Consider the following 21,789-nt stretch of genomic DNA (forward strand, 5'->3'; position numbering starts at 1 on the left):
TGAAATGCAACGGAAAGGGAAGTAACACCAACAGTGTGAACACGTGTTAAAATCCAGTGCAAAAGGGTGCAGAGCATACCCGGGCTCCCTGGGCTGTACCAGCTCGTTGCCGGTGCAGGTGGCGGCGCAGCAGCTCCGACAGAAGGCGGGACCCGCCGCCTTCCCGCCGGAGCAGCGCGGCCGCGCAGCCCTTCCCGCCCCTCAGGCCGCCAGCCCCGCCGCAAGCCGCTGCCGTTCCCGCCCCTCAGGCCGCCAGCCCCGCCGCAAGCCGCAGCCCTTCCCGCCCCTCAGGCCGCCAGCCCCGGGGTCCCGCGGCCCCGCCGCAAACCACAGCCCTTCCCGCCCCTCAGGCCGCCAGCCCCGGGGTCCCGCGGCCCCGCCACAAACCGCAGCCCTTCCCGCCCCTCAGGCCGCCAGCCCCGCCACAAGCCGCTGCCGTTCCCGCCCCTCAGGCCGCCAGCCCCGGGGTCCCGCGGCCCCGCCGCAAGCCGCTTCCCTCGCCAGAGCTGCCGCAAGAGATGAAAGGCAAACGCCGTGACTCAACAGCGGCCGCCGAGGAATGCTGAGCCGCCCTTTGCTTTCCCTCTCTGAGATAGAACAAGGAGAAGGGATTTTTATCCAGGTGGCTGTGCTCATTCTCAGCATGGGCACAGGAGGCAGAAAATGCAGCCAACATGGCTAAATAAATATTGGATCCTCGGTACAACATTCAGTTGGGGCTTTGGTCCACTGAGAGAGCTAACAAGTTCCTTTTGCAGCATTTGCTGCCTAAAGCTGGTTGCAGTGCCCCAAAACCCAAGACACGGGATCAAATCAAAGCCAAATATCTTTGGGGTGTGGAGGCCGCGGGCTTTGAAGGTCATGGCTGTGTTGTTCAGCAACAGGAGTTTTCACGGCCACAGGCATGAGGAAGTGGCTCCTGCTCCCAGGGACGTGACAGTCACTTCTCCCTGAGGACAAGGTGTCCAGGGCGTTGGTCACCCAAAACACTGCAGAAAAGAGAATCAACCTGATGTACAGATGAGGAAACTGAGTCAGGCAGAGGCCTTTCCTGGCTCCAAGTTGCTGGAAAGACCCATATATCCCCCAAATCCATATTTATACTGGTTGCCTTTATGATTGCAAAAGTCATTGCACGGAAGGTGTAATCTTAACGAGATTCAGATAAACTCAATTAATAGTAGCTCTCAAAGCAGGGACTTTCTGTCCCCTACACTGTGGCTCAGTATTGGTCACCCCAGGAGCAATTCCTGCTTAAAAATAGTTATTTTGGTGTAAAAAAAAAAGATATGCCTGCCCTTGCATCCCACTGAGGGAGTTCACTCCTCTCCATGGTGGGGATGGACAGGGCAGCAACTCCCGGGAGCTGCCTATGAGGCACACAGCATGCAGCAGCCGGGGCACAACAAGATTAATACAGCCAGGAGCCTCTGAAGGGCTTTGCATTTGATGTGGGAGAAGAGAGAGATCAGAGTATGAAGGAGCCAGGATTAACATAAAATTAGAAAACTTTCATTATGGGCTGCAGGGCTGTCCCAGAAGCTGTGTGTGACCCCACAGTGTGACCCAGCGGTGCCCTGGGCTGCCAGAACGCGTGGGAACACCATTGCCAGTGGCACTGCCCTCACCTCCTCACCAGACACAGCCTATTCTGTCTCTCCTTAGGTCAGACAGACAGAAAAGGTGATTAATCTTTAGCCATATTAATCTTCAGCCAGAAAAAACAGGAGCTCTGAGCTGGCTGAGAAGTCCCCAACTTTCTCTTCCAAATGGGGTTAAAAGGGGAGAGCCCCTGAAAGAGAGAGTGAGTGTGCACAGACAGGGCATGCATGCACCCAGGCAGGCGCCCTGACTCTTACTATGCCCATGAATTTGAAGGAATGAAACAGGAACCAAGTCCACCAAAGGACTTTGACTCCCTAGTAATGTCTCCCCCTGATAACCATCTTTTCCTTCATGTGTTTAGAGATGGCATCCAGGATGAGCTGTTCCATCCCCTTTCCAGGGATGGAGGTGAAGCTGACCAGCCTGTAGTTTTCCGGATCTTCCTCCTGGTGTTTTTGACTGGAGTGACACTGGCGTTCCTGCAGCTCTCAGGTATCTCAGCTGTGCTCAACAACCCTTCAAAACTGATACAGTGGCTTAGCAATAACATCAGCCAGCTCTCTCAACACTTGTGGGTGCATCCTAACAGGACCTGTAAAGTTGTGAGTGTCCAGCTTGCCTAGTAGATCCCTAACCCAGTTGTCCTCAAGCTAGGGAAGATCCTCCTTTCTATCCTCCAGGGACTGGGCTTCCTGCAGGATGGCCTTAGCAATACAGACCAAAGCAAAGGTGGCATTCAGTAGCTCCATCTTCTCTGCATCCTCCATCACCAGGGTACCCACCTCGTTCATCAGCTGGCTCACATTCTCCCTGGTCCTCTTTTTGCTGCAGATATACTTGAAGAAGCCCTTCTTGTTTTCTTTTGCATGCCTTGCTCCAGTGAAAGGATGTGGCATGGCAGCCATTGCACTGAATCAGCACTCAACCACCCACCTGATGGGGAATCCCTCAGTGACCCTTCTCTCCTTGCATGAAGGGTGTTCATGGGGATCAGCCCCTTGAAGCCTTGCCCCAAAAGGCCCCCCAGCCCTCATCCATCTCTCACACAAGCTGTGCTCTCCCTCTCTCCAGCTTTATTTGCAGAGGGAATTAAGGTCCTGCTGGAAAAACCTCCCCTATGCTCGGATAACTGCTTGCATAGCCAGCTCTAAATGGCTTTTTGTAAATGAATGACCAGGATTAAGGAGGTTCCCCTCCTCACTGTTTGCTTAGCACTCTGCCAGAGTGGGGGGAACACGGCAGGGACACTGTAGTCCAGCCAAGCCCCTTGGGCCACCAAGGAGCTGGCATATACTGGGGACCAACATGGTGCCACCCAGTATGTGGCCAAACCCTTTCCCACCTGCCTAGAGCAGGAGCTGAGGTTCCCATCTGGGTTTGGGGTGGGTGGGATGCGTGTGCATGCACCAGGAGCCTCAGTCCTGGGGACAGGGGAAGTACAGGGCACTGTACTGCATGAGCTGGGGGCCAGGCTGGGGACGATGCTCATTTTCTCTCTATGCCACATTGCTGGGGAAGGAAGGGAGGTGTTTGCCCTGTGAGTCGTGTTCCTCCGTGTGACAGGAGTGGGGAGGCTATGCAGGGCTGCAGCTGGCCCCATTCCCTGGGCAGCAATGCACTTGGTGAGCCCAGGGCCAGCGAGGAGACACCCAGCAAGGCCATGGAGTCTGCCAGGGGGTGGAGGTGTAGTGAGCCCTGTGTGGGCGGACCCTTCCTCCCCTGCCATCCCTCACTACCCGCAGCAGGATGCAAGGGCCCTGCCTTCGCCTCCTGCTCTTCCCAGGAGCTGGAGCCACCACAGCCACCTTAGCACTGCACAGCTCTGACCTTTGGATATTTGCACATTCCTGCCTGTTAATGTGTCTTGTAACCAAAGCTGCCAGGATGGAGCATTACACCCCCCAAGCACCTGCAGGTCTGCTCCCCCTGTTCCCCAGCTGGGAATCAACACAGATCCCAGGCTGGGTGGGAGCACAAAGGAGCAAAAACAACTGCCCAGCTCACACTCAGCCAACCACGTCTCTGCTAGGAGCGATGAGCATCCCACCCCTCGACACCAAGGAGCCCAAAATGCCTGTGGAGCTCTGAGAGCAGACAGCAGCCACCCCTCCCAGCCAGGCCCGAGGGAAAGAGCTCTGTTTCAGAGCGGAGCCGCGCTTCCCTCGGCTGCCAGCTTGGCAAGCTGCCTGCCAGCATGACACCAGGCCAAATTCTTTGTGATTTCTAGGTCAACGCCTGCCTCTCATAATGCCTCTGAGCCCTCCTGCTGCCCACAGCAGCCTCCAGAGCAGCAGGCCCCGTGCACAGCAGTGCAGTATCTCGGGCGATCTGCACCCGATGTCCCCACACCACTCAGCCTGGCTGACCCCATCCATAACCCCTGATACTCAGGGCTTCTGCTCACATTTCCCTAAAGTGAGCCATTTCCCACAGACACCTGCTCACCTTCTGTTGTCTCTGCTGCCCGCCCTCCCACGGCAGCACCCATGGGTGGGCTGTGTCTGTTGGGGGGGATTTAAGGCCCATCCCCTGCAGCCAGACACCAAAGGAACGTGTTTGCTTTGGATCTCTAACTGAGTTTTTACTGCCCTGATGGCAGTGAAAAAAAACCAACCCAAACTTCATGACATGGGATGGCCCTGAGGCTCCCAACCTGGAAATAAATCACCTGAAAAAACAGCCTTTGTAAAGAAATCCCCGTGGCCCTAGTGCTGGTTTGCAAATAGTCCAAGTTTCGATCTCAGCGTGACATGGTTTCCCCAAGCAGGAGGCAATGCTGGCACTGCCCTGGGGCTGGATATATCCCCCTCTGCCCGATGCTGGCACTGCCCTGGGGCTGGATATATCCCCCTCTGCCCGATGCTGGCACTGCCCTGGGGATGGATGCATCCCTCTCTGCAGGAGCCCTGCAGGGCTGCAGCCCCCAACCTGGGCACAGCTGGGGGGATGGCAAGGAGAAGGAAGGAAGGTGCAGCACACTAAACATCTCCTGACGGCATTTACACAGAGGCTGTGGCATTGTGGCTTGGGCAGCAGCCACCGGCACTCCCCCCAGCAGGGCAAGCCCTGGCCTGCCGGCGCATTGTGCCGGTCACGCCGCTGGCAACGGCCTCTGGCAACGGCCCACTGACCCGTCCTGGGGCTCCCTGGGGCAGGGAGGGGAGCAGCACCCGAGGGGAAGCTTTGTTGGGTGGGCTCCCTGGTGCCAAAGGGGGCACCCCCCATGTATAGCCCCAAACCATGGGTGCAGGTGTGCTCCAGATGTGCTGCTCAGATAATCCAGTTCTGGTCCACGTCAGACCACGGCCTCGGTTTCCCCTTCAGGGGTAAGCCAAGCTGAGCCAATGCCACTGGGCTTTGCTCTCTCTCTGTTCTCAAAGCCACCTTTCCTGGAGCCCCCATGGCCCTGCAGAAATGCACCTGCATCCAGCCTGATGCCTCCAGGCAGAGACATGGAGATCTGCAGACTGCCTGGGGTTTGCTGTCACACCTCCATCCCCTCAGACAGAAACCCCTCTGCAAGCCAGTGTCACAGTCTTTGAGTTGTTCCCAAGCTCTGCCCCTCATTGCAGGGCTGAGGGCCTGGCTGCTTCCCTGCCATCCCCATCCACCTGTAGGAGCTGCTGTACCAAGCTCCCTGCCTGTGTGCTTCCCAGGGCCTTTCTCACCTGTGTGAACTCCTGGATGCACGTTTGGGAAGCCGTTTTTTCCCCCCTCTCCCAAACTTCAGAGCTTCATTCATTGCTCTGCCCCTCTCTATCCACTTTCCTCCTTCCCCCCACCCACCTCACCACTACAGCCATCCCAGCCTGGGATATTAAATTGGGTTGAAGTTTTCACAGTGAAGGGAGGGGAGGAAATTATTAAAACAAGAGAAATATGTGGACTTGGAGTTAGAACCCCTGAGCTGTGACCTCCCCCAAACCCACTGCACCACATCCACACCAGGAAAACAAAAGGCAGGGAGATTAGCATTTCCACACAGAGCAGAGATGGCCCCAATCTTTGAGCTGTTTATTCTAGGCCTGATTTTCAATATTTAGGATGATTAGCAAGTGAAAGCCGGCTGTTGCCAGCACGGCTCCGTGCCAGCCCCACACTCAATGGAGAGGAAAGAAAGACCCTGCAAGAAAAGGAGAGAAAAGAAGGGCTTATGTGTCTATTTTTCCCCCCTCTGTGAACACGAGATTGGTTTGAGGTATCAATGTTTGCCCATCAGGGAGGGATGATGGATGAGGGGAGGCTAGGAGAAATGCAGGAATAAAGGAATAATTGCCATGTGCTTAATAACCAGCCCTGGCTGGGGCTGCCAAGGCCACGTTTGCAGGCAGTTTTTGGAGCTGGATGCTTCCCTTTGGTGGCTGCTGGTGGTGGGATGCCCCAAAACACAACCAGCTCTGGCTTTCCACTGCATGAGGCTTTGCCCACATGTAGAGTGGCAGGGGACATCGCCAGCTCAGGGGTCCTCAACCCATCACCCTGTGCCAGGTGAGCTGGGGCAGTATGGGGAAGCTGGACCAGCCCCAGGCTGCAACCCCAGTGCCTGTGGCAAGCCCGGGCAGGCCGTGTCCCAGCCTCTGCTGGCACGGTGAGCGCACACGGGCTTTGTGTGGGCAGCAGCGTGGTGTGCTGCCTGCCTCTGTGCCCACAGGCAGCCGTGCTCCCAGCCCACAGCACCCCCGCTTCTGCACCTCCTGGCTGCTCCTTCAAGAGTACACACACCCCCATCCCTATCTCATTGAAAAGAAATATTCCCTTCCAAGCTGGTTTCGTTGCTTTCAGAAGCTGAACAAAACGAGGTTGTTTCAGGCCTTGCCTGGTGCCTCCTTTATATTCCCCCTTTCTCACTTAAAAACCCTTGACTGGCTCCATCAGACTGGAATATTTTTTCCTGGCAAGGTCAGGTTTTTTTCAGTCCCCTGGCAGGATAGGGGTGCTGAGGGCTCCTCTTTTTTACATGGGCTTTAGAAATAGAAACTACATACTGGTGCCTGGCAAAACAAAGTGAATAAATGGACCAAGGGACAAGAGGGCTGCCAGCTTTTTGCAGCCCTGCCAGTGCCATCACTATCAGGGGGAAGCAGAAAGCAGCTTCCCCAGCACTGCCATGGGGGAGCTGAGAGGAGGAGAAGCCAGGACATGGAATTCCTTATTGCCTTTTGAGGGTCATGGTCCCCAGGCTGAAAGGAGAGCCCAGATCTACCTCCAAAAGTGCTCCTGACACATCAAAGCTGCCTCCCACATAGCGGTAACCATATCTCATCCCAAGGGTCACATCCTGCCTTCTCAGCACAAAGCACAGCCAAGACAAGGCCAGCCTCTGCATGGAGCCCAGTCCTTATCTTGGGTTGAGATTGGCTGGACTGGGAGCAGCTGTGACCAGAGGAAAGGGGCAGTTGCAGTGCCTGGTGCTGATGAGATCCAGTAGATCACTGAGGAGGTGATCAAGTGCTCCTCTTCAGGTGCTGTGGAGACAGGAGGGGCTGTGTCTCCAGTGCAAGAGAGACAGGACATCCTGGAGTGGGTCCACCTGAATCCCAAGCTATACAAGTCCCGGATAGGGGCCTGAGGGGGGGTCTCTGTCCCTGGAGATGCTCAGAGGTGACAGGGGACAGACCAACCTTATACAGAGTCTCCCTTCCCCCACCATCCCAAGTGACAGCACTGCCCACAGCTGTGTGCACAGAGCAGTACCTGCAGCCTGCCCTGGGCCAGCCCCACACGCAGCCCACATGCCCCAGCCAACCTGCCTTCCCCATGGGGCTCCCTGAGCCTGCTGCCCCTGCCCTGCCTGTGCCCTGGGCTGGCAGCTGAGCCTCTGTTGCCTTCCTTCCCTGCCTTAGGGAAGCCAGCTCCTCCTCAGCATAATTGTCCTCATGAGAGTTCAGCTGTTCTTGCAGCTTCTCTCGTTGCTCTGTACTCAGGAGGGCTCTGAAGTCACTTATGTTCCTCAGAGCATCCACGGAGCTGGGTAGGGACATGGCACAAGCAGAGGGACAGGTTCAGGCACTGACACCCCAGGGGACATCCTGGGGCAAAGCAGAGGCCTCAGCCCCAGCTCTGCCGCTGGCTTGAGCTCAAGCTGTTGCTTCTCAGTCTGCCCCATGCTTTATGGAGGAGTCAGGAGGGAGCCTGAACTCAGCAAATCCAGACGGGACTTCTCTCTGCTTGCTGGCTAATTATGGCACTGTACCTACCGACTGCTCTACACAGAAAAAGGACAGAAAGAGAGGAACAGAGAGAAGAATGGCTGAGGAAATTGCACTATTGAGTCCTAAGCCACCAAGGGCTGTCATGTCTTGGATGGGGTTTAGCAGGTCCTGAAGGAACATTTGCCCCATTCATTCCCATAGGAAACATTAGGATAAAAGTGAAAAAATAAGCAATGTTCTCTTTCTTCTCTCCTTGGACAGTCTGGGAAGCAGGAAAGTGCAGATCCCCCACATTCCTGAGCATATTACAGTGTCCTAAGGAAAGCTTCCAGCCAACAAAGCATTCCTGCCTGGCACCTTCTGTTTGGGGCAATCCCCAGACATTCAGTTTTGGAGGTGGGCTCAGCTGAGAGTGAAGCAGGAGAGTGTTGGGACAGTTAAGGACCCAGGAAAGTGCAGATTCCTGGTTTCCTGGGCATTTCTGTGATGGAGCTGAGCTTCTGGTAGTCCCCCTGCACCTGCACAACCATGTCCTGCACAACCACGCCTCAGCAGCTCCTCATCCTGCTTTGAGGTGTCTCTTGCCCCTAGATGGGATGCTCCCAGCCCCTGACCCAGGGTGCCTTGTAGCCCTGCAGGGTAGGAAACCCTCTCCCGACCTTGTACCCCAGTTGCAGGGGTAGAGGTGGTCAAGGTGCCTGTTGTGGCAGGGAGCCTCCACCATCTCCCTGTAGCAGTTGGAGGCACTGCAGGAGGCTGAGGAACTCCAGGACACAGATGACTCTTGCCAAGGCGACATGACCCTGGGATTGGTGTTGAGGGGGACTCAGAGCCCTGTGCTACTAGTGAGAGGATCCCTGCTGCCAGCTGGGCTGCCCGGGCAAGCAATATTAAATATGACTAAGGGATCTGCATTACATGGCCATAGCAAATTGAGATACATGGAGTTTATTCCTCTGTCCCTTAGGTGATAAAATCTACATCTGTGCAGAGATTGTACAAACATAAACCCAACTGGGATAACCTGCCACTGAACAAACCCTTCCCAGCTTCCAGCTGCCCCCATCACTATGGAAGTTGTCTACCAAAGCACTACAGCCTGGAGCCTGTGGTCAGCAAAATTCTCCAGGGAGTAGCTTGCAGAAAGGCCACAACTTGGGGCAGTGGAACCAGCCCCTGTGTCTATTCTCTGTCTCCACTGATGACAGGACACACAAAAGGCAAGAGAGGAGAGGCAGCCCAGCTTGTCCTGCCCATGGTGTTCTGCTTCATCGGAATTCCAGAGTCTATGAATGCCCAGTGCTCAACTACCTTCTTTCTAGAGGGGGCTAAAAGAACTAAGGAAAGACTTACTGAGAAGGACAAAAACACTTTCCTCAACTATCAAGTGAAATCAATTCACCAGACAAGTTCATAGAAATACATTTTATTATGACAGGTATCTTTGAAAAAAGTCTTTTCTTTAGTAGACATGTGCACCAAAGCTCATACTTCTGGGAATTTCTGATAAAATCTGTATTCAAGATGTAGCTAAGGAAATCCTGAACTGCTATGGCTGTGTAGATATTCTCATCAACAATGCAAGGATGAAGGTAAAAGAAGCAGTGCAGAGCATTTCATTGGAACTTCATAAAAAGATGAGGGCTGCCAACTATTTTGGACCTATAACATTAACCAAAGGTATTTTCAATTTTCTGTTTTGCTCTTGCCACTTAAAGCTTGAGATACAAGTCATTGGCATTACACTGTTTCATTTGCACTTCCTGTTGCCTTCTTCACAGTTATCAAAAACATATTTGTGAAAACAGAGGAGCAGGGACTTCTCCCGTGTCTGTTACAGATCTCTCAAACTCTCCCTGTGGTGCTGGTGTTGTCTCCCTCTGTTTTTTCCATGAATAATGTTACAATGAAGCTGGGGAATCACTGGGGATGTCTCTGTCTCTGGAAAATCTCGTCCCAGCAACATGAGGGAGCATCCTTTGCATGGTGACTGGCCTTTTATAAGAGAGATCTCAGACTGCTCCACTCACTCCCATCTGCTGGCCAAGAGGCATCTTTGTCTTCAAACAACTGCTCTATGTTGACACAGTTGGAGAGGCAGTCATTTGACTCTTCATCCCAGTCATGTTGCAGGAAAGAAGTGGCCATAAAGGTTTCATCAAAGTCGTGGTTGTTCAGGCTGGATTCAGTGAAAACCTGCACCTGCTCCTGCCCCTGGAGATAGTCAATGTGGTGCCCGTGTACTGTCAAGTCTGGGTCGTGTCCTGTGGAGCTGGTTGGTGGCATGAGCTCCAGATCAACAAAAGTAGGGAAGTCACCACTTGGGTTGGTGTCAAAGATGGCTTCCCAGTCAAAGTCTCCTTTCAGGGATCCCAGCTCAGCCTGCTCATCCAGGCTCAGCAGGGCCGGGCTGCAAAGCCGAGCCACCTTGGCCGTTCTTGCGGGCGATGGCTTCTTGCGCTTCTGCCCTGCTTTGCCATGAGCTGCACTCAGGGCATGGTTGCTGGTGGCTTCTTCAAACTCTTTGAGCAGCAGTTGTGACTCCATGTTGACACTGAGGATGTTTCTGGAGGTGCCAGAGGAGGTGGCCAGGCTCCCCATGCCTTGCAGGGCTGTTGCGGGGCAGGGTGGGTGGCTGTGCGCTGGCGGCTTCCTCCGCTTTTTGAAGGTCCCGCCCTTGGACCGCTCGGCATATTGGGGGTCAAGCTTCCAAAACCCACCTTTCCCAGGCTCCCCTTTCTCCCGGGGCACCCTGATGAAGCACTTGTTCAAGGAGAGGTTGTGCCGGATGGAGTTCTAGAGCCAAAAGAGAAAAGGAAAAGCAAAACCAACAGTGAACAGTCAGCACCGAGCTGTGTGGGGTGCAGCGAGATCCTTGGGGGAAAAGAAAGCAGAAACTTCAGTGTCAAAGCATCCCAGGATACAGTCCCAGCAGAAACCCCCCTGCCCTGAGGCACAAACTGAGCTTTGTTACCTCCTGTCTAATCCAGACAGAGAGGACAAGTGCCAAGAGGTTCAGGCACAGAACCCAGCTCTAGGCATGGAGCTAAGCTGGAGGAGGTTGGGTTCTCCTTCGTGGCTAAGGAGGAAGAGGCATGTCTTTACACTGGTGTGGTCACAGTCCCATTAGACTGCATCATCAGGGCCCTCCTTGCATCCTCCATCTGCACCTATTGCTAGTGTTGAAGGGAAAATATTTGGGGAAAAAAAAGTATTCCCCATGGCTCCTGAGAGCCAGGCTGACACAAGAGAGACAGGCACATCTGGAGAAACACATGGGCTGTTCTGCTGCAGCCCTGCTTCTCTCCAGAAATGCCTCCTGGCCCAGTGAAGCTTGGTGTGAATTCACTGCATCTTCATCAGCTACTGCTCAAGTGAGCTGAGAGAAAAAACAAAAAACGGGGGGAAAAATAAAGAGTAAGAGCCTGCTCCTGTTGAGATGTTCTGAAACCCTCAGTGTGCCTGGAGTGATGTGAATAATCAGAAAGGAAACTCGGTTATTGGGTAAATAACCCAGCACCGGACTCCACAAAGCCAAGATTGTATTAAGAGATTGGATATGGTAGAGGGATTTTTTTTTTAATGTTGCCTGGATATCTTTATGCTTATTCATCCATAACCCATGGTGCCAAATAGGAAAAACAGGGCTTGAATGCTTAAGGCTGTTGAAAAACACATGTGCACACACACACACACAACAAAACCCTCCTCTGAGCTGAAGCTCCTTGGGTGTGTTGGCTCCTCTCCAAAGCACTCAGCTCTCACAGGAATATATCCATCTCCCCCCTGGAGTATGGGTGGCATGACCTTTCCAGACTGGCTTCACATACGGGAATTGGGGTGAGGGATGAGAACACAGACTGGAAATGAAAGGGAGAGAGGGTAAAAAGAGGGAAAGAAGGAAAGAAAAACAAAAGCAAAAAGAGAGACAAATAGTGGGAAAACAAACAGAAAGAACACAAAGAAGAAGGGAATAAAACCCAAGAAAAAGAAGAAAGGAACAGCAGGAGCACAGAAATCCCTGCAAACAATCCAGGCTGTGCTCAGTGCACAGCCACAGCTGAACGGAACTTTACAGCCATCACAGACTTGCAGCTGAAGTCTCTGCTCCCCATCTCCCCTCCTCAGCCCAAACTCCCCTCAGCCCACGCTGCCCTCTGTTCTTCCCTGGCTGCTTCACGCCTTGAGCATTCCTGCCCGCAACAGCCCTCTGCAGAGAAGGGCTGGAAACCTTCCTGCTTTCACAGTTTCACTAAAGCCATGGTGGTTGTCCCGCTGTGAGTTGGAGGAGAGAGCCACCCCACTGGCACACAGCCCCTCCTCCTGCATCCCTCCGTGGCACCCCCAGCACAGGGGATGGGGAGGGCCCAGCTGGGCCTGGAGAGGAACCAGCGCGTTCCCTTCCCTGTGCTGGGCTTCAGGAGCTGCTGCAGACCCCCCTGCCTGAGGACAAGGTGACAACAGCTGGGCAGGGTTTGCAGTGGTTGTGCCCAGCCCTGCCTGGAGCAGCCCCCCCGGGATGGTTGGCACTCTGGCAGTAACACAAGGGGAAGGATGAGCCCCTTGGGTTCCTCCTGCCCTGCCACAGCCTCACATGCTGGTTGCCCTGTTGTGTGATGGAGGAGGGCAGCAATCCAAGGGGGCTGGGAAAAGCCCCTGTGCTTCAGGCTGCCTCCAAAGCTGGTGAGATGGGGGACTGTGCCCTACCCAGCAGGGACACACTGGTGCTTAGCCAGGGATACCAGCCTGTCTGACCTTCTGAGGCTTCCCTCTGGGGCCTTTCCAGCTCATAGCAGCCATGGAACCTCCTGTGTCTCTCCAAGGGGACAGGACTTCTCAGCCCTCCCCCAGCTCAGGAATCAGCAGCCTTTCTGCTCTGAATCTTCCCATCGAAGGGTTTGACCAACAAGTGGCATCTCCCTGAGGGCCCTCCCCATTCCTCTCCTAGACTCAGCCCTCAGCACCCAGAGACACTCAACCAGGCGATTTCACTCAGCCCCAAGGGACTCACAACACCACGAGAGCTCCAGAAAGGTGTAGTCAGGGACAGAGACGCCTTTGCTGCAGAGCCAAGAGGAGCTGTAGGGACCAGCAGCCCAACAGGTTACCTGAGCTCTCCCCTAGAAGGGCTCTTTCTCTGCTGCCCTCCTGGCCTTGGCATCCCTAAGCTCCTGCCCATCCCAGCCCCTCCTCAGCAGCTGCCCGTGCTGCTCTCCTCCCAGCAGCACCCAGCATCCCCGCAGGCCCTTCCCCTGCATGCTGGGGCTCTGCAAAGCCTCCCCAGCCCTGTGGGCACAGGGGCTCAAAGGCAAGAGCTCTGCCAGTCTCCTACCTGCCAGGTCGGATCAGCATGTCGGAAGTAGCAGAAGTTGTCTGTGATCCACTTGTAGATGGCAGAGAGGGTGATCTTGGGCTTCTGGCTGGCTTCCATGGCCATGCAGATGAGCCTGGCATAGGAGTAGGGTGGCTTGACATAAGGGTTGCTCTTGTAGTCAATGTCCTCTGCGAGCTGAGGGCTCAGCACCACGGTGTGATTCTCTGTTCTGGATGTTGAGGAGGAGATGGGCTTGCAGGGAGTGGGGGACAGACCCATGGATGCTGGGTCAGCAGCCAGGGGTGAGCACGGGGCAGCAAAACTGGAGAAGTGCTGATAGCTGGGGGGGTCTGGGCCGCTGAGGCAGCACGAGGACTTGCCCATGCTGGTGTTGGCGATGGAGAAGTCCTTTAGCCACATGAGGCTGGTCAGGCTGTCATCCAAGTCCTCCAAGGTGAACCTCCTCGCCGCCTTACTGGCTTCCCGGGCGCTGCTGGACCACACTTGAGCCATGGCTGGGCGTGCTGGATGCTCCTGCACTCCCGGAGCCCACGGGAAGGGAAGGGAAGGGCAGGGCCAGGGCAGCTCCTGCAATGACAACAGGCAGCGCGCTGAGGCTCTGCAGTGGGTTTGCTTTTGGGCTCGAAACCCGCCGTTCCGTGGCAGAGGGGTGACAGGGGATGGGGAGGGTCGCGGGAAGGGGCTCACACTGCCCCGCGGAAACGAAATCAGTCTTTTCTCTCCCAACAGAAGGCTCGGGGCACTGACAGCTCGTGGAGGTGCCTTCTGGGGCAGCAGCCACCCCTGCCAAGTGCTGCGCCCCGCAGGACGGGGAGCCGCGGTGCTGGCTGCAGGGGGGAGCTAGCGGGGATACGGAGAAGGAAACTCAAAGCGCTGGTCACCCGCACAGTCTGCCCCGTGCGAGCCTGCGCGGCCCGAGCCCCCGGCCCTGCCGCCCCGCCCCGCGTGCCCCCGGCCCAGCCAGCCCCCGCCGCCTCCCGCCGCCGCCCCTCACCCCGCTCCGCCGCTGTCCCTCGAGCCCCGAAGTTCACGGCGCGGTCAGAAGCTTCTGGAAAAAGACGAGGAGAAAAAACAAAGAGGGTGAAAAAAAAACCCAAACCCGAACGGCAGAAGCAGCGTGAGGCCCGTGCGCGGCGCCGCGGGGGTGTCGCGCCCGCCCCGCCGCAGCCCGGTGCCGTGCCGGGCCCTGCGCCCGCCGCCGTGATTTCCCGGGGCCGCGCGGCCGGGACGACTCGCGGAGGCTTCGCGCGTCGCCGTGGCGACGCCCCGCCCCGTACACAGCTTCCGGCGCCGCCATTGGCCCGCGCGTTGCCATGGCGAGGGGGCGGGCGCGGGGCCGTCGCGGACCGAGGCCGGGTTGAGGGGGGGATCGGGTGCCGGGGATGCGGCGGGACGCTGCCGTACCCCGCAACCGGGGGCCAAATCCAGCCTGAGCAGCACGGGCAAACCGCAAATGTCTGTTCTGGTGACCCTCCCGCCGGGTTTGGTACGGGGCGAACGCCAGCACTCCCGTCCAACCTGTGTGTCCCCCCCCTCCACTCCAGAGCCCCAGGAGCGCGCACAGTGAGGGCAGAGCCGCGGGGGGACGGGCGGCTGGTGGAGCAGCGGCTGAAGGACTGGGAGCTGCCTTCATCTAACTGAAAGGATTACAGCCTCCCGTGCCTGTAACGCGTCCCCACAACCTTCTCCTTCCATCCCCCCAACAGCCCAAAGGCTTTAACAGGCACCGGTGAGAACTGTCCCGGGCCTGCCAGGAGGCAGCGAGCAGCCGGGAAGCCGCCCGGCAGCCCGTGTGTCATCACTGCCAGTGCCGCTGGGTGCGGAGAGGGCTGAGAGCAGCCGTGGCCCAGGGCTGGGTGTGCAGCCAGGGCTGGGCTGCTGAGATGGCCCCGGCCTGCAGGGCAGAGGGAGCAGGCAGTGGCCAGGCAGTGCTGGAGGGAAACCAGGAGGCAAAAGGAGGTTCCTTCTCACTTCCTTTTGTCTTTTTTCAGTAATTTGTGAAGGACTTTCCAGGACAAAGGTGAAATGGCCCTGTGTCCCTGCAGTTCTGCAGCAGTGCTATACAGGACCCAAAGCAAAAAGTATACCACCACCACCACAGAAAAAAGCACCAGCAATACAGACATCACCATCTCCACTGACCCCCAAAGCCCACAGACAGGGCCCGTGCTCCCTGGCCTCGGGACACTGTCCCCAGCTGTGTGGTGGCACCCCAGGGGACATCCTGGGGCAAAGCAGAGGCCTCAGCCTCAGCTCTGCCACTGGCTTGAGCTCAAGCTGCTGCTTCTCAGTCTGCCCCATGCTTTATGGGGGGTGCAGGACTTGTGCCTCCACCTCTGCAGCTCCAGCTCTCTCCCCACACTTGGATGGAAGTAAGGGTAACATGGAGGTGAAGTGACCCCACCAGAACCAGCTGATGGCCAGGACATAGTGTTTCCCTTATGGCTCCTCCAAAAGCCCGTCTCAAATCAGGCTCCTGTGCTGTCCTCGCCGCCACTCAGAGCCTGATGGATGAGTGGAAGAGGGCAGCACCAGTCTCAGGCCAGAAAAATGGAGAGGGACTATGTCAGCTGGGCAAAGACAGAGAGGGTTTACGGTGGTCTAGACCCTCCAGCAAGGATTCTGGGCTCAGAAAATATAAAGGCCAGTTCTGGGAGCACCCTGCTGCTTGCTGTTCCTCTCCTGTTGGGGCCAATTCCTTCATCCTTAACCAAACCTGTTGCTGCTGCTGCCCTTGTGTGCCCTTGGTTTACAGAACAGCCAACACAAGCCATTCTTAACAGTGAAAAGATAAAACAGCTTCCACACTGCATTTTCCCATCCCTTCACTATGAATAAACTCTGCTAATAAAAATACAGATTTTGTTGTATATACAATAACCAATGGATTATGTAAAAACAGCTCAAAAAGCAGACAGGCTGATTAATCTTTCCTTCTGCCCTAGGCACAAGTCAGGAGGGAGGCTGAACTCAGCAAATCCAGAAGGGACTTCTCTCTGCATGCTGGCTAATTATGGCACTGTACCTACCAACTGCTCTACACAGAAAAAGAGGAACAGAGAGAAGGAGGGCTGAGGAAATTGCACTTACTGTATCGAGTCCTAGCCACCAAGACTCTCATGTCTTGGATGGGGTTTAGCAGGTCCTGAAGGAACATTTGCCCCATTCATTCCCATAGGAAAAAAAGATCTCACATTTATTCCTTAAATAAATCTCACATTTATTCCTTAAAAAGTGAAAAAATAAGTAGGGTTCCATTTCTTCTCTCCTTGGACAGTTTGGGAAGCAAGAAAGTGCAGATCCTCCAGGTTACTCAGCATATTACAGCTTCCTAAAGAAAGCTTCCAGCCAGCAACCACTGCATAACCAGAAATGGCACCACTTGGCCCTCTTCAGAAACTCCCTTAATTCTGCTTTTAGCCTAAGTGGGGATGATTGGACATATGGCCTCCTTCCTCTCAATTCCCAGTCTTCTCTCTGTGTTATTTCAAACCCCAGGGAGGTCAGGTTTGGGGTATTTTTCCCCTACAGTCTGAGCTTTTCTTTCAGATAATACCCAAAGAATCTGGCAGGCTAATAGTGGCTCCTTTACATTCTTCCTGTTAATACATCTACATGTAACACAGTCAGAGTGGTCTCACCTTGCCATTGTTCCAATGCTTTTGCCAGTCTGTTACTGAAAACTGTGGAGCTCATTCTGAATCCTGAAGGGAGCGCTGTCTGACACAGCTGCATCTAATACTGCAAAATAAACACCCAAGTCCACTCTCATTGTTAAGGAGGTGTGTGGATCAGGTACCTCCCTCCAGGTGTGGGGCAGCTCCTGTCAGACTAATTCTTCTCATATCTTGAACCAACCACCATTCTTTTTTTATTTTAAGAGGTAAAATGGGGGTATTTTACTGAGTTGGACATTCTGGTAACAGTCCATCCCACTCCTTCTGGTTCCACAGATTTGGCTGTCCCAGGTGTCTCTGCTGCACATGCCAAAGGAAACACCACATCCATAACTCATTCTTTCCACCTGTGGATTTTTCTATTGCCTGTGCTCTGAAGGTTCCTGTAACGTACAGACTTGTGCCTTCCCTGCATTGTTTTGGGGATTTGGGCTCCCAGCTTATTCCGCAGATCCCTTCCCATGAGAGGTAACAGACATTGTGGCACACAACGAGATGGTGAAATCAATTTCTCAGCCCCAGGTCTCCATCAATCAGAATCTTCTCTCCCAATCATTAACAAACCTGCTATGGGGACAGGGGCAGGATTCATAGTTCCTTTCAGCTCCACTTTGTCTGGTTCCAAGAGATTCAGCGCCCAGCTCGGTGACAACCAGTGTCCTCCTTTGTGCTGCAGAACCGCTCTGACTGCACGGGGCACAGTCAGCTCCAAACAAGGAGGTTTCTTCCCCCTCGCAAAGCCTGAGAGGGGTTTGGCCAGACTCTGACATTTATTATCCACAGGCGACACCACCCGGCCATTCCCAGAAATGCTCTGAGTTCTGGTTTCCATGACCCTGGAACACCGGGAACCCCCAAAAATGTTCCATCCTGCTGGGAAGGCGGTGTGAGCGCTGCCCGTCAGCTGCCCAAGGAGCCAGGCTGTATCCCGGGAGTGCCCTGGCTGCTCCCATGGCGGCTGCTGGCTGCCGGCTGTGTCTGGTGCCTTCAGCCCCAGCGCTGATCCCTCCTCACCTGGGGTGTCCACGTCCAAAGCGGGAGCTTGGCCAGGGCAGACTGGCTCCCACCACCCTCCTGGGAGGAGAAGGCAAAGTCAGCAGCACGGGCAGAGCCAGGGCAGCTCAGGCCCACAGCACCCTGGCACCTCCTGCAGCCCGTCTGGCCACCGGCCCCTGAAAGCCACAGCCTCCCTGGGCAGCCGGAGATAATGAGGCAAATGGCAAAGGAAGGAGAACAGCAGTGTTAGGAGAGCTGCAAGAACAATGATTAAGCCTGGCACAGGTCCTTGCTGCGCCTCAGCAGCTGCTGGCCCTGCCGCAGGGAGGCAGCGACATGGCGGTGCCGTGCGAGCAGGGCCTGGCTGTGCCGCGGGGACAGGCCCGGCCGACTCGGGCCCTGGCCTGGCGCTGGTACCGAAACGCCCACCCAAGAAACACCCCTACCACAGCAGAGCTGGGAGAGACTGCGCTGGTTTATTACAGCTCTGGGGGCAAGAGGGGTCTGACACACACCCAGGGACAGCAGCACACACATTCTATGCACAGATACAGGAAACTAATCTGCACACAGGGCACACCTGCCTCTGGCAATCCCACCTGCACACCTCTGCCTACGAGTCGAAACAGCCGCAGGAAGGGTCTCTGCTGGTCTCTCCTGCTCACTCAGAGCTGGGCATCTGCTGCTGTTCTATAACAGGGAGAGACTTCTGACACACGGACTTACAACACTGGGTAGTGCTCTACAGTTTACACAAAGGGCTCTGTCCGTCTCTGCTTCCTCTGCTAATTTGGTTGAGGCTTTGCTGTCGATTGCTTCCTTTGGAAGGAGGCAGATTTCCTTACTACTGCCACATCTTTTTCTCTGTGGCTCTTTTCACAAAACCTGTGCACATCCCAGTCACAGCCATGGTTACAACCACCAAGGTGAGTCCTTTCAGCAGGGTGGCCAGGCAGCCTTGTAAGGACCATCCACACACCACCTGCAAAATTATATGAAGCCAATTACTTTCTGCTCACTTTCTGATTACTCCACACTCTGCTGCTTCTTGCCTCATCTCACCTACTTGTTCCTGCAGGCTACTGGTTGCATTTGGGGTGGTAATCATGACTGTATGTCATGATTTGACATGACAGCCTTTTCTGGTAAGGAGGAAGGAGCTGTAAAGATAGTTCTTATAAGTAGTTGCCCACAACTCTCCCCAGCTCTGAGCCTGACCCACTGCTGGGGCTGAGCCAATTATATGCCTCCATGATCACTTTTAAGAAGCCAGAAGAGGAGGCTTCTTCCTTCTTCTGTCCCTTCTTCTGGCTGGTGGTGGTGCAATGAGTGGGAAGAGTGAGAGAAACAACCATGTGAACCCCAAGGTCAGCAAGTAAAGAGAGGAGGAGGTGTGCTGGAGCAGAGACTCCCCTGCATTCTACAGAGAGGACTGGTGAAGCTGAGATTTATTTGCATTTCTTTAAAGACCCCATATCAGAGGCAAGACACTCATGTTGATAATGACCCCATATCAGAGGCAAGAGACTCCTGTTGATAATGATCCCATACCAGGGGCAAGAGACTCATGTTGATAATGACCCCGTATCAGGGGCAGAGACTCATTTGGATAAAGCTGACCCTGGACCAGGGGCAGTGATTCACTTCACTACAGACCCCGAGCCAGGGGCAGTGATTTTCTTCATTAAAACTATGGCTGAAGCAGGCCATGTCCCGAGGGAGGGACCCAATATCCACAGTTGAAACTGTGGGAAGGAAACCACGACAAAGCAGCTCATTAAACTTAAGCCCAGAAGAGGCCACATCCTAAGGGAGGGACTCTCTATCTGCAGAAACTGCAACTGTGGTGAAGAATCCACGTCTGAGATGTTCACCAAGGACTGTCCCCCGTGTGAGGGACCCTGTATGGGCAGAAGCTGCAGCTGCTGGGAACAACCCACACCAGAGAAGTTCGTTAGGGACTGTGTCCCAGGGGAGGAACCCCGTGTTGGAACAGGGAAAGAATGCCAGGAGTCATCCTCCTCTGAGCAGAGAGAAGCGGCAGAGCCCATCTGTGAGAGACTGAGCACATCCCCCATTCCCTGCCCCCCTGAGCCGTTGAGGGGGGAGGAGGTAGAGATATGGGGAGCAGTGAGCTGGGCCTGGGAAGAAAGGAGGGATGGGAGAGGGAGATCTTAAAGTGCTGGTTGGAATTTTCTCATCATCCTGCTCCCTTTTTGCTTTTATTCCATTCTGTTGCTTGTAGAATAAACTTTCCTACTTTCCTCTCTCGGTCAAGCACTGGAGTCTGTTTTGCCAGGAACCATAAATGGCAGGGAGCCCTCCCTGCCCTTGTCTCCATCCACAACAACCTTGGTGATCTTTTTACTCCCATTTTGTTGGGGCCTCTGCCATCCTAACGAGGGTGGGGGTGGATAGGGGCACCGAGCGAGAGACTGTCGTGGTGCTGCTGTGCTGGCTGGGCCAAACCACAGCTTTGTGATTGGGATTTGCACAGGTTATATTAAAAGAACCATTCAAGGAATCATGTGGAAGTAGAAAGTAAATTCTTCCAAAGGGAGCAATTGATACCAAAGACTCAATGTTCCTTGTTTCTCAAGTAAAGAACCAATCTACACCTCCTACAGACTTGCAATACCCTCCCAAAGGTCTGGTCCAAGTTGGGAGCTTCTTTCTCAGAACGTTCTGGAGCACTGGTCACATTGGGTCCTACATTCTTAGTAACACAGAGTCTCAATCATCCTGCAGCCTGTCCTCAGGAGGCTGCTGATGCTCTTTGCAAAAACTGGACCTTTAAGGACTCTGATGATTCTATGACATTGTTCCCCTGAACCCCTCCCAAACACTGTTCTGTTATCTCCTGGCCTCCAAGAGTAGCGTCATGTACAACATCATTGTCCCTCTGACTACACATCTTCCCTATGGCCAAAAAACAGGAAGCTTTAGCCTGTGTAAAGGCTCTTAGGATGTTGTCACATTCCCCAAATAAAGAGGAATTTCTCAGGGTCACAGCCCCTGGGCCAGGCTGGCAGGCTGAGTGAGCCATGGGGACACAAGCTGGAACACTGCTCACAGGATGGATTCAACTAAACCCTTGTGATGAAGTTTGAATTAAGTTTCCATCTAAGTTTAGTTGGTCTGTGTCAGCTTCTCCCCTTCCTGACATTCCTGCCACAGACATCACCCAGGTGCTGTGATTCCCCAGTTCATTGTAAGCCTCTGGTCTGGCAGTGTGCTCTGATGATGGAGCTGCTTGATGCTGCTGGGATGCACCCACGGGGTGACCAGGGCTCTGTAGCTGGTCAGTACAATATGGACAGGTCCTTTCCACTTCTCCTTCAGTGGTTCCCCTGACCATGTACCAAGATACAGCCAGTGTCTGGGCTGCAGCCATGCTGAACAGCAGTGTCCAGGCATAGCAGAGTGCTGCACAGGAGCGAGTGGAGCAGTCTGAGATCTCTCTTCTAAAAGGCCAGTCACCATGCAAAGGATGCTCCCTCATGCTGCTGGGATGAGATTTTCCAGAGACAGAGACATCCCCGGTGATTCCCCAGCTTCATTGTAACATTATTCATGGAAAAAACAGAGAGAGACAACACCAGCACCACAGGGAGAGTTTGAGAGATCTGTAAGGGACACGGGAGAAGTCCCTGCTCCTCTGTTTTCACAGAGCTGTTTTTGACTATAGGCCTCCAACAGTTGGTAGCCACTCTCTTGTCGTCAGGTTTCTCTGGAATGCTCTGCACTGCTGCTTTGACCTTCCTGCTGGTGTTGTTGCTGAGAATATCTACAGAGCCTTAGCAATTCAGGATTTCTTATAGCCACACCATGCATGAAGATGATGATGGAGGGATCCAGAAGTGTCACCTTAAATGGCTCTTTAAGCAAATATTTCTTTCAGGGGTCCTTGCTGTAATGGAATGTATTTCTATGTACTTGTCTGGTGAATTGATTTCACTTGATAGTTGAGGACCACTGAAGGAGAAGTGGAAAGGACCTGTCCACATTGTAGTGACCAGCTATA

At 54.5% G+C, this 21,789-nt stretch overlaps 1 protein-coding gene across 1 annotated transcript; it reads right to left on the reverse strand.

Moving 5' to 3' along the window:
* Nucleotides 1–9,217: 9,217 nt before the first annotated feature.
* On the reverse strand, nucleotides 9,218–13,584 carry FOXJ1 (forkhead box J1). The gene is made up of 2 exons (XM_010206864.2): nucleotides 13,090–13,584; nucleotides 9,218–10,553 (listed from the first exon to the last, which is right to left on the reverse strand). The coding sequence occupies exons 1-2, from the start codon at nucleotides 13,582–13,584 to the stop codon at nucleotides 9,756–9,758; spliced, it is 1,293 nt and encodes a 430-aa protein (XP_010205166.2). The 3' UTR covers nucleotides 9,218–9,755.
* Nucleotides 13,585–21,789: the final 8,205 nt, after the last annotated feature.

Source organism: Colius striatus, chromosome 18 (genome assembly GCF_028858725.1).
Source record: "Colius striatus isolate bColStr4 chromosome 18, bColStr4.1.hap1, whole genome shotgun sequence".
NCBI classification, from domain to species: Eukaryota; Metazoa; Chordata; class Aves; order Coliiformes; family Coliidae; genus Colius; species Colius striatus.